Below are 12,345 nucleotides of genomic sequence, written 5' to 3'. Positions count from 1 at the left end.
TCCAATTATATCTTCAATACAGTTATTTAAACCAAATAGTTCATGCTAGTGCTTCTCAGAAAATACTCAAGCAAATATGATATAAAAAATCAGACATATTTGAAGAGCATATTACTCTGGGTCTGATTTATTTCTGTTGAACTGAATGCACATAAATAGAGCTTTTCACACCCTTTGAGGATTCATATAACATAAATTGTAATTTTCTACTCTGATAGAAGAGACTAGTATATGCCACCTGTATGGATACACTTGTATGTGCCACTTCAAAGATCTCAAACATACTGATATAAACTTATATCCTAAACTCTAATAACAACATGCAACAGCCATTTGTGGATATATAACACATGGTTGTGTGCAAATATTGCCATCCACTTGCCAACATTCCTAGCTTTTATTTTATTTTCTTTCAAATATGGTGCTTCAGTAGAACGTGAACTACATTGAATAGCACCGTTTTGTTTTCAAGCAAGATCTGCTTCACAACCAGAAAGTAGTTTTCAGGGAATTTTTTTTTTGGGGGGGGGGGAAAGTTAACATACAGTTTCTCACTGTAATTTCTGCAAGAAAATAAGGCATCACAGTTTTATTATTCAGTCATGGGGAGCAGGAAAGTGTAGCTCATCTAATTTAAGGCTTAATTCCAATTCTCAAAAAATTCAACCAGCTCTAACTTCTCATATGTGAGAACACAGATATAAACTAGAATAAATTTCACAGAAGAAATGTTTTGAAACAGTAAATATGAAGGGACAAAAATACCAGACCAGTTGTCATCTCTGATTCCTTTAAATCATTCTAAGAGCCGCTGCAGCATAGTTTTACCTAGAGAATCCCATTAACTCCTGACAGCTAATGGGGTAGGCAGCAATGACTGCTGTCAGCCATCTCATACTTTGCTTGGTTCATCACTGTCGGTCTCTGCTTCCTCCATCCCTCCTGTTTATTTCAGCCGTTAGCTGCATCAGGATCAAGATCTTTGTGTGGCACTAGCCTAGCCTCTAGGTGCTGCTGTGATGCAAGTAACTGGCAATAAGGATGATGGAAATGACACTCCATTTTAACGGAATTAAAAGGTGCATGCAAAATTGCCCACAATTTCATGACCCTCTGTATTAATTTCTGAGCTTTTTTCTTGTGCATAAAATATGTACAGATGGTGGTTGATCCTGTCCTGAGTAGTAAAATGCTTGCTCTGTGGAGGTGTTTCTACAACTGTAATCATACTTATTATCTTCATAGGAAATTCCAAGCACATTTCAAGACCCAAACCATCAAGTTCAATTCGTAAGAGTGTCTTGGTCTGATTAATACATGCCTGTTATATTTTATTATCATTTCTAAACCCTCATTAAGTGTTTCAGTACTTCAGGCCCTTAGATCCTGTTTTGAAATTAATATCTGATAATAAAAACTACTTGCAAGTAATTCATAGGTAGACATTTTAAAATATTTTCCCTTTAGGCAGCTAGTGAATTGATCTGAAAATGCCAGTATTAATAAAATGATACCTCCATGGCAGTCCCAGCGTCTCACAGACTCTGAACCCCGTGGAGTGCCATTGTGTCTCAGGTGTAGAGCTTTGAGTTAATGCAAACTCCAGACGTGAGAATTGCTGACTTAGTCACTCTTGCTCTAATTTAGGAAGATTAGCTGCAAGTATCTTGACATGGTACTCATGCAGGGCCTGGCATTTTGCACTCCTGCTTCAAGCAAAGCTTCCTAGGAACAACAGTAATGCAAACTGGTAATAAAAGTAGAGTGTATTCCCAGTGCTACCATCTTATATGCTTAATTTATCCTTCCCCGAAACATCCTTTGGCAAAAGCATCATTTTCAACTACCAAATGCCCTCTTATCTGAACACAAGAAATTAGGAGTCCAAGTTTGCACTACACTAAAGCAAGACCATTATCAAGTCATCTATTTATCTACTATGCAATCTAAAATGCAATTGCAAAAGTGTTGATCCTAGTAATTTACTTTCAATTTTACTGAAAAAATGCCTGCATATATCAGTCTAATGGGATTAACTAATGAGGCAAGCTAATAATTAATGCATTGTTTAGAGGCTATGCTATTTTAAGGCAATAATGAACTACTCATGCTGCTCAGCGATGCAATGAAAGCTGTTTTTTTTTCTTTACGTTTAAAGACTGGGGCCGTGTGGGGTGCACCGTACAGCTCTCTTCCCAGCTGACTGCAATTGAAGAGGGGTGGTGCATGGTGGGTCTCGCCCCCTTATAGAGAGCATTGCCAGAGCACAGACCCCAGCCTGAGAACCAGAAAGCATTCCTTCCTGGGGCTGATAATCTAGATGAATCATCACGTATCATTAGGGATCAGAGTGTCTTCACAAATTAACTGAAACTATGGGTAGAGATGCTGGTATTCACACATCAACCTAGCTAATTTTGCAAGGATACCTTAGCTATTTGGGGAGCCCTCTAATAAAATGAGACCCTGGTTCTGTTCACAAAATAATAATTTTTTTGAGACATATTATCCTTCTTTATCAATTCTCTAAATGTATACATTGCATCAGTTGGAGGCATATGAACATTTATAGCACAGACAGGTGGAACTCGGGGCTTGTTCCCTCTGCCGTTTCAGTAACCTAGACCATTACTCCTCTGCAGTTCACTGTTCTGAAGTTGTTCATTGTTAGTACTTTTTCTTTATGGGCAGGGCATGGGGAATGTTTCATTAATGAAAGAAATCAATTTATCTTATAATGGAATACCAAACATGCCATGACTTTTTTGGTCATTGTGAATGGCAGTCTTGCATGTGCTCCTCACAGACTGGAAGAGCTGTAAATGCTTCTTGTTGGGTCCCAGAACTCCCTATAATCAGCATTTACATAATGGGGAGAAGGATTGTGTAAATCTTGAAAACACATACCTAACTCACTCTCTGTCTACAGATTCTGTAGTTGTCTGAAGACAATTCTCTCTTTTTGTTGCTTGAAAGACTTAATTTCAATGGCATTAAAAATGATGCCCAGTAAATATCTCATGCATGTATCATATAGATTCACATACACAGAGTTCAGTAAACATGTTAAAAGGCATACCTGTACATAGTGCATAAGAAATAATAATTTAGATTATTAAATTTTAGGAGTTTGTAAAGTATTACTGCAGGATATGAGAAAAGTTTCAATGATGAAATCCTACTGGGATAAAGGGTGCAGCAGGGAAAATCCATAAAGGCAAAACCAAGAACTCCTGAAGTGCCTTTCCACTATATTTAAGATTTTGTGCCAGTGAATGCACTTCCAGTTATTGTAACAACACTGTTACACTAAAAAGGCTAAAAAGGCCTTTAACTTCCTTATTGCCTTCATTTTGTGTTATAAATTGCAAATTAAAAAAAGTATTAGCTTACCCCACCTGGTAAATTTTATATTTTATAACAAAGGGAGAATTATTACTTTAAGAAGTGACAGCAGCTAGATGAAGACCATGAAAAACAGTCCCTTTGAAGTGTGTTTTCGAAGGCTAGCAGGAAGTCTTTCAGAGAAACAAAAGAGCTGTTTTCCTCAGAACCCATGAAACTGCCAGAGATGAGGATGGCCTTTGATTTCTTGGCCAAACGGTCCATCTTCTTGGGCCAGGCTCTGATGTCAGTGAGATCACCGGGCTCAGGTCTCCGGCAGCCAGAGCTGTCATGGAGCAGTCTGTCTGGAGACCTGTCACTTTTTATCACATCTGATGCAGGCTCTGACTGCTGTTCATATCACCAGTAGCCCCAAGGGCTTTGAAAACCATTGGCTCCCAAACTTGGCTTGCCTGGCTGACAGCACATTCTCATCCCGAATGAGTGCTCGAAGCTCCCCTTTGCCTGGACACAGAGTCAGTCTAGCATGTCTGCGTTGCCTATGAATAATAGAGCGTGCTAAGACCATGTGCCTGGCACACTAACCCCAGCAGTGAAACACTGCAGCTGAGCAAGATAAAGTAGTTTGTCCCAGTGGTGGCAGTGGTCCTGATGAGTCTGGCAAAGGCTGCAGTAAACTCCTAAGTTACCAGGGCTTATCCTGCGTGCAGCCCAGGCGTCATTTGGCTCTCACCTCTTGTGACTGCTGATAATTCTAGCTTTGATCGTTAGATGTTTTACATTAATCTCAACCAACTCAAACTGTAGGCTGACTGGTAATAACAGAAAGCAGCTAATGGTTGTTTAAAACCTGCCGTTTACATATGTTGTGTATCACTAACGTTTCAAATGACAAGAATAATCAGTGCTACCTCCTTTGCATATACCAGCATTGCTCAAATCAGTCCACGGTTAGTGTGTCCATAGCAGAGTTTCAGCATCCTCTCTCCTGGAGAGACAAGGATGTACACAACCACAGTGCAGAGCACATCTAATGTAACCAATACATCTGGGAAGGAAGTACCTGCTCTGCACACACAAACTGACTGTACACTGCATCTGTAATGTGTCCGGTCATGAGACGGAGGAGGACTGATGCCCTAGAAGCCCTTATTTGCCACTGGAAGATTTTATCCTTCTGTCACATAATTTTAGAAGGATGCCTAAATAGCCATTTCTTTTTATAAGATTTAACTGTTAAATAATCCCAAAACAGGCACAGCTCTGTGAAAACCCAAGGCCTGCATGCTGCAATCATCTACAAGTGATGTGTTCGCAAACCACCCAACTGGTTTTCAGAAGCCTGAAGCCCACACAGAAACCAGTCCTAAAGCTTTTCACTCTCCAGTTCTTCACACTTAGCATTTAGTGCCCATCCAGTAACAGATCACTGAAATATTACTGAAATCTGACAACTTTTTCAGACATTTGTATGCACCTCAAATACAAACCACAACTATATATGCCCTGAAATCAATACTGTAATGCTGGCTTCTACCCTTGCTTATTGAAAACAGTGGCAATAACTTCAGCTGACTTTAAAAGAGGCTGGTTTGGACTCACGTTATGAAACACTCCAGTTAAACTTACTAGGTCTAATCGGTGTGGTAATGCCTTTATATGCTGCATGCTGCGCTGATTGCAACATCCCACTCCCACATTCCTCGGGCTTAAAATGACTTTGTGCTTTGCAACCCTGCCTCATAACTCTCATTTGGGGTAGCCCTTTAAAGAGTTTTTTCTCTTCCTCATGACTGTTTTCTTCACAATTTTCAAAAAAATCTGTGTTTTTGTAACTTCAAAGCCAAAAGGCTTAAAATTGAAATGGCGATGCTCAATTTTTCTGAAGCCATATTGAACATGATACTGATTTAGCTGGCCTCCAAAATAAATGGATGTCATCCTGTAGCTTTTTCATTACTTCATGTACAGAAAGATGCTATAAATTAGTTACTTTTCTTCATAGTCTACCCTGTATTGGCTGGCCCTTCTCAAATGAATGTTGAGAGACCTTCCAAAAACAGCAGAGGGCAGAGGTAGTGCTTCATTAAAACATGATTTAATCCAATAGTGGCCCACAAATTATTAAAATTCTGACAGCATTCTCAAAGTACACTAAAAAGCCAAACTGACTGAAGATACAGCAGTATTCAAAAGCGAAATAAAGAAGCCTTCCTGTTTACAGGCAGTCTTGTGTCACAAGCAAATGTGATAAAAGGTTATTCCCTGCATAAGTCATCCCTTTGTACAGGGAGTGGCAAAGCCAGTGAGAGGCAGTGAGAGGGACCAAGCAGCCCCTTCCAGGGGTCCTTCTGAGGAAGAAATCTATAGATCATCATGTGCCTTAGGTGCACAGCTCCACATTTAAACCTCCTCTCCAGGCAAGACACAAATCAGGGACAAACACAAACCTGCGGTCAGGCTGCAAGTGTACAGGATACTACAAAAAAACCACACAGTTTTATTAAACCATTACACGTGTTGCCTCACCACAAGCAGTTAAGAACCTAAAGATAGTGACACAAACATAACAGCACCTTGACATAAACCTCTTGTACTCGACTGAAGTTAAAGGAAATGCGACGGAACAGAACCCGCGCTTGCAAAATAACAGCCAAACCCTCATAAACCAGGCCACATATCACATCAAAGGCCTGATATGAAACCACTTAATTTTTTGATTAGGTGTTTCTATTTAAGAGCGGCTAACAGCTTGTATAAAGTAATATCATTCTATTGACTTTATTATCCATTTTTAAACATGGAGCATTCTGTTCTGACAATTACAGTCATTTAATGGTTTGAGAAAAATGAGATATAAGGATATTAAAAACCTGATTAAGGTTGAAATACTGAGGAAATCTGGTGAGGGACTAGAAAATGTAGAATGTCTATGTCTGTATCTTTAGTCTTATCTTTCAGAAATAAATACATAAAATGATTTTATCAACACATAGAAAATAATTCAGCCATCCCACAAGCTGATGTTACTTGTTTAATATAAAATGTCCTCTTTAATTTCAGACAGAAGCAGCAACTAAAAAAAAATATAATGCTTCTAAAGGCATAGCATTTCAGTAATTATGCTACCAGATAGGGATTTGCCCCAATTATCTCATAAAGGATGGCTTCCTATTTTAGTAATAACCACCAGCTTTAATTAACACAATCAAAAATTCAGAAACATAAAATCAAAGGCCTTCAGATAGAGCTTCTATCCCACCACTTCATGTAATCTTTAAACCGTATAACAAAATTCATCATGATTAATTACAATTCATTTACCACAGCCTCCTACAGGGCTGTGGAAAACAGCTATGATTAGAATCTTTATTCCATGTTTTCCCATTAATCTGTGAAATCCATTTTATATGGCATTTAATTGTCTTTTCTTAAAATAATTTCTAACTTTTCAGAAGTACAGAACCAATAATTTCGTGCTAGATGGCTGATGAGAGAAAAAAAGAAATGGCAATTGGCTAGGAAAAAGTCCAAAGTTTTACTTATTTCTTTCATTTTTTTGCATTGTAGTTAACTAATTTACACCTTGAAATTTAGATCAACATACATAGTGTCTGTAGTCCTTAAAATACCTTGCTGGAGGAGATTTAAAATTTTCTATTTATATCACATTCTTCAGTTTCCTATTTTGTACTTTTAAATTCAGTGCTGTCCTCAGAATATGCATCAAGCACAAGAGTGTTTTATCATAGAAATGATGAAAAGCTAGCTCACTTGGAATTCTGTTTAACACAAACGGAGACATAACTGCAGTAATAAATTTATTTTGTTTATTAAGACACAAATTTCAGATCTTACCTGGTGTAAATCAGTCTAACTCTATTGAATCCAATCAGTGACTCTGACCTACTGTATCTGTTTCAAATACATAGCCTAGACTCTTACAATTTGCAAGTAGCTGCTGTAGAGACAAGCATGATCTATTACCAATCAGATGGTTACTAGCAATTGCACCATTATTATGTGAAAATAATAGAATACATGTCTTCAAGCTTGAAGGCTTGAACTCACTAATACTGTTTGAATTCTTTTCTTCTCTAAACTGTTCCAAGGAGAGGGATATTTTATCAAACTGAAGCTCAGTACAAATACGATTTTTTCCCCCCATTTTTTCCAGTCTAAAGTTGGTGTTACTGAATTTTGCCAAATGAAAGTTAAACAGTACTAGGGCTGAAAGAGGATGCTTATCTTGGCTCTCGTACATCGACAGGATATGGATCTCCAGTTTTCTAGGAGCTCTAAGCTGACACCGAGTTAAATAACTTTGTAGCATGGTAGTGGGAGGTTTCAGACCTACTCAGATATACCAGATATGTCCAGGACAGACCAGACTAGACAGCACTTCTTGATTTAGACAGTAGAAGGCCAGATGAAGCTCAGGGGAACATTTCCTGCAGTATTCTTTGCGAAGTTTAATCATTCCTCACCCATCTTCTTAGGATTGCCAGTAAGTGTTATAGTTAACCGAGCCGGAAGGCTAGTAAACAGAGAGGTAAGCAGTGAATAAAGGATGGCTAATTACACACTCACATCCTTGAAAATTCATATTGCTATGAGGAGAGCAGATAGGAGCCAATGCTCTTAAACTACTTCTTCACTCTATTTTAATTACTGGGATAAAATGTAGTCAGGAGCATTACAGACCAAATTTCATGGTATCTCCAGGCTCACCTCAAAAAGTACAAGAAAAATACCATGAGAGGTACAAGTAAGTCACACAACAGCTGTTAGTTTAAATGGTATTAAAATACAAAGCAAGTAGAACTTAACATTTGGTGCTCTCTTTAGCTAAGAAGTATGATATTCTATGAGTGATTCCATTGGGATTGGCATCAATAAAAGTATTAGAAGCTGGATCATAGTGAGGGAACAGCAGATAAAAAGAATAATAATCCCTTCATATCTATTTCAGCAGCCAAGCAGACTGGAAAGAGTAGAAAAATACTTGCTGGTATTTAAGGTTTTTTATTCAAAAGTGTTACTTCATTAGGGAAGGCCTTACAGCTGATGTGCTGGAAAAGGTGACCTTTACATTACTGTCACCATTTATAATAAAAAAGATTCATACACTACCCAAAACTCAGTTACATGCCCCACAATGTGCAGAGGTAGGTAGGTAAGTCCCTGCCCAGAAAGTTTGCTCTCCAGGTTAAGACATGACAAGTGGGTGCAATTACAATTAAAGGACAAAAAGAGAAAAAATAACAAACAGCCCTGCACAATAACTTAGATGATTTATCCCTATTAGTCTATTCTTTTTCATAACATATTATATGCACTGTACCTCATCACATTAAGTTCCTTTCTTACAGATGTTGCTATAGAAGGGAGCTTTTAGGAGAGACTGCACAAAGCTGTCTTTGAGCTACAGAAAGAACCTTCTTCCACCTTTGGCCACTTCATCCCTCAAGAAAACACACATTCATTGACAAAACTTCAGGACAGAAGGAATTTTCCTTACTGGTTTTGGTAACAGAGGGCAAAAGAGTAATGTTCATCTACTCCAGCCGAATGGAATAAGCAGTCATTTTCCCACCTCCTCTGGCATATAAGGGAAAAACAGAAGTCAGCCTGGAAAAGAGATGTGTGAATGTGGTCTATAAAATGAAGAGGATCATGGAGAAGGCAAATACAAAATGACTTGTTCATTTTCTTCCACACTAGTAACGGGGGCCTGAAATGAATCTGGCAGTTGCACATCTCAAGACAAATGAAAGGAGATTATTCTTCTCACAGTTGCATAATTACAATGTGCAGCTGTTTGATAAGGGATGCTGGGTGTGCTAGAAGTGTGCATGAGTTCAGGGGCAGCTTGGACAAGTTCATGGAAGAGAAATTCTCAAGAAATTCTAAGGCACAGAGAATCAGCACTTTGTGGCTTGCTACTTCCTGCATGGACCCCAAATAACCCCGTTAAAGTGAGAAGTTTTCTAGATGCTGACACAGAAGTGCTGACATCTAACAATGCTGCTGAGCTATGACCTTTCCTGGTATTAGTAAACTGGCATAGAAAACCCATTTCGTGCTTGTAAATCCTCTGACTAATTCATTACAAATATGAAGATGCCTTGCTCTCCCACTAACCTTGTCTTAAACACTGGAGGAGAGCTGTGGTGTCTTGCTGACTGCTGAAAGGCAGCATGAACGTCACTAAATAATCACTTCGTGTTCTGAGAAAAGCCTAGAGAAGTTAAGCTCCAATTAATGCTCAATACTAGCTAGAATGATGATTTATAAGAATTGCATAGTACATGTTCGCATCTAGGATGTGAGACAATGATGCTCTCATCATAGGTAAAATCAAAAGCCCTTAAATATCTTGTCATTCTAATTTTAACTTGGCAAAGTCACTGAATCTTCTAAGTGATCTGAAATCTTCACCACCAGACTGCTGCTGAAGTCCATGTTGCAGTGGAGGGTTGAGGTATGGTTTGGGACTATAATACCAGGTTCCAGAAAGGCTTCTTAATGTAATGGGTGACTCTGATTTCTTGAGTTCCCCAGAGAGCGTATACACCAAAATACTCTCTATAGACAAAATCTATGAATTCAAATTAACAAGAATAATTTACTGAGTCAACTAGGTTAATTTAAAAGTTTGAGTGACCTGCTTCTGCAGTAAACTCTCCTTCTGAAGTGGGAAGAAATTGTGAGGATAGAAAGAAGTGAGGTTTTGGTCCAATACTATATATGATGATAGAATTAAATCAGAAGCAGGTAATGTAGATTAGACACTAATTTTCTGTGGGGCCCTTAAATTCTAGTGAATCAGCCTTTCTGAGTTTGTCTATAAATGCTTAAACATATACAAAAACAAGCATCCACTCCTTTTGAATGTGATACTGTATCACAGATCTGAGCACCTGATCACCAGGTCTGAGTATACCGTATACTGTAGTATCACAGCTCTGAGCACCTGTAACTATCACTGAATCCAGTTTTGGCCAGGATGACCTAGGATAACTTGGAAGCAGATTTTTTTTTTTGAGTGTTTCTTTTAACAATTTCTTCCAAACACCTGGTCAGGATTTTTGTTTGCTGAATTCTATTGGTGACTGGTTAACTGACCAATTTGCACCCTAAGAACAGTCTTTAATTATGTGAGCAGAAGATAACTCAAATGAATTTTAATGTGACTAATTCAACACTTTGCTGGACTAACTTAGTCCTGAAGAAATGAAAAAAACAAACTCCCTGAGCTACATACTAACCTTCTTTCTTAATTTTCTGCTAGGATTACGGAGCACAGAGATGGAAGATCTATTTGCTTCTACAATCTGTATCTGAAGCAATTAACCTTTCAGGGCTAGCTAAGCAAAAGAAAAAAAAAAAAAAAAAAGCCTGCAAATGTTTTTGTACCTAGCACTCTTAAAAATCACTTTAACCCAGTTCATAATTGTATGTGCTGGATATGAGATAAGTCATCACTCAGTGGAAAGGATTATACCAAAAGGGAGTCTCCCCTTTCTGTACACCCTCGGCTTAGGAGGTGCCAGTAGTGACCCAATATGCTTAAAGGGTTTAACATTAAAATGTTGAGCTGCTAGTTTCTCATTTGTGTCTACATACAGGAACAAAGGTTTCTAGGAAAGCCTGATCAGAAATGTTAACATCATAGTATGACAACACTATAGTACTACTTGAAAAGACATCATTATCAAAACACTAAAAACTAAAATTACTGCAATTAATACAATTTAATTATGAAGATTCATGGTGATCGAATGTGGTGACAATCTGCCCAAGGAACTATTCTCCCCTGTTTAAAAGCATTTCTGTCATCTTTTCAAAGAAAAGTCAGGTAATTCATCCACTAGCAAAATTATAGACAAGAGAACTACAAGATGAACAAATAACAGATGACAAACTGAGCAATTTAGGTTTTTTACTATTTTTCATCCTTCTCTCTTCTTTCTGCCTTTTCTCAGGTAACAGCTTAAACATATATGCTAGCTGATCCCACAACACCTTGTTTGTGTCTTGATGTTGCAATGGTAGACTTAACTATCAAATACAAATTTGAAAATTTTGCTTAAGACTGTAAATTATTTAAGGCAGGGATCAGCTCCAGGAAGGATCATTTTGCTATTAAAACTCTGGAGTAGGACCCAAAAGATTGGGGTTCTGCTACAGCCTTCTGGTGTGATGCCAAGTCACTTGAATCCCAACTCAGCATCACACCAAGATGAGCAGCCCATGGCAAGAGCCTTGTTCCTGATCTGAAAGGCTGTGTGTTTGTTCAGTGTTTATATGACACTTCCCAGTACTTTTTAGCTTTAAAAATAATTACCGATGGATGACAATAACACCCTGTTTGAAACTTTGCATTAAACAGGTGGAGTCACGCAGCAATTGGTCTGACCTTGTTCGTGCTATCTCAGATGAAGCATGCCTGACACAAGATCTCTTTTGTCACTAGCCGACAAAGTCACTGATGCAGCTGGGAACCCAAGCCTTGTGCAGCAGCGGCAGGGTGAGCGTCCCTCCACCGCATCCCCTCATTGGGCAGGTGCAGTGCTGTCCTGCTTCGTTCCAGGCTTCTCAAAGGGCTTCTGCAATGCTTGCCACAATCAACTGAGTGGTGGACCAAAGAACTCGCTCTGAGCCTTGCCAAGGTAAAATGGGGTACGTTGGAGACCAGAGCATATAAGGAACTTAAATTAGGTGCATCGTGATAAGGTATGAGGTATTTGGTGAGTGGCTGGAGGAGAGGAGATGGAAGCAGGACATACTTGAACCTGCAGTGGATTTCACAGGGATGAACTCTGCTCCTAACAGTGTATTACTGACTTCAGGGGCCTGGGGGGACTAGGGGTGGGGAGGGCAGGAAGGGTATGCAGGACTCTGCCTGTGCAGGACTCATTGGAGGATCAGGGACTGATATTAGAGTTTTCTAAGAATTATCTTCTTTCCTTTGAAGATAAGTTACTAGTAGTAGTA

At 38.8% G+C, this 12,345-nt stretch overlaps 1 protein-coding gene across 1 annotated transcript in view; it reads left to right on the top strand.

Annotated features, from left to right (window-relative positions):
* Positions 1–11,793: 11,793 nt before the first annotated feature.
* The window catches only part of LOC103918662 (pancreatic lipase-related protein 2-like), a 17,460-nt gene continuing 16,908 nt past the window's right edge, over positions 11,794–12,345 (top strand). Inside the window, exon 1 of the mRNA XM_009326042.1 lies at positions 11,794–11,878. Coding sequence (XP_009324317.1) covers positions 11,794–11,878 — 85 coding nt within the window. The remainder of the gene's footprint in view (positions 11,879–12,345) is intronic.

Source organism: Pygoscelis adeliae, unplaced genomic scaffold (genome assembly GCF_000699105.1).
Source record: "Pygoscelis adeliae isolate BGI_AS28 unplaced genomic scaffold, ASM69910v1 Scaffold4, whole genome shotgun sequence".
In the NCBI taxonomy this organism is placed as follows: Eukaryota; Metazoa; Chordata; class Aves; order Sphenisciformes; family Spheniscidae; genus Pygoscelis; species Pygoscelis adeliae.
This window is presented reverse-complemented; position numbering and strand designations above follow the sequence as displayed.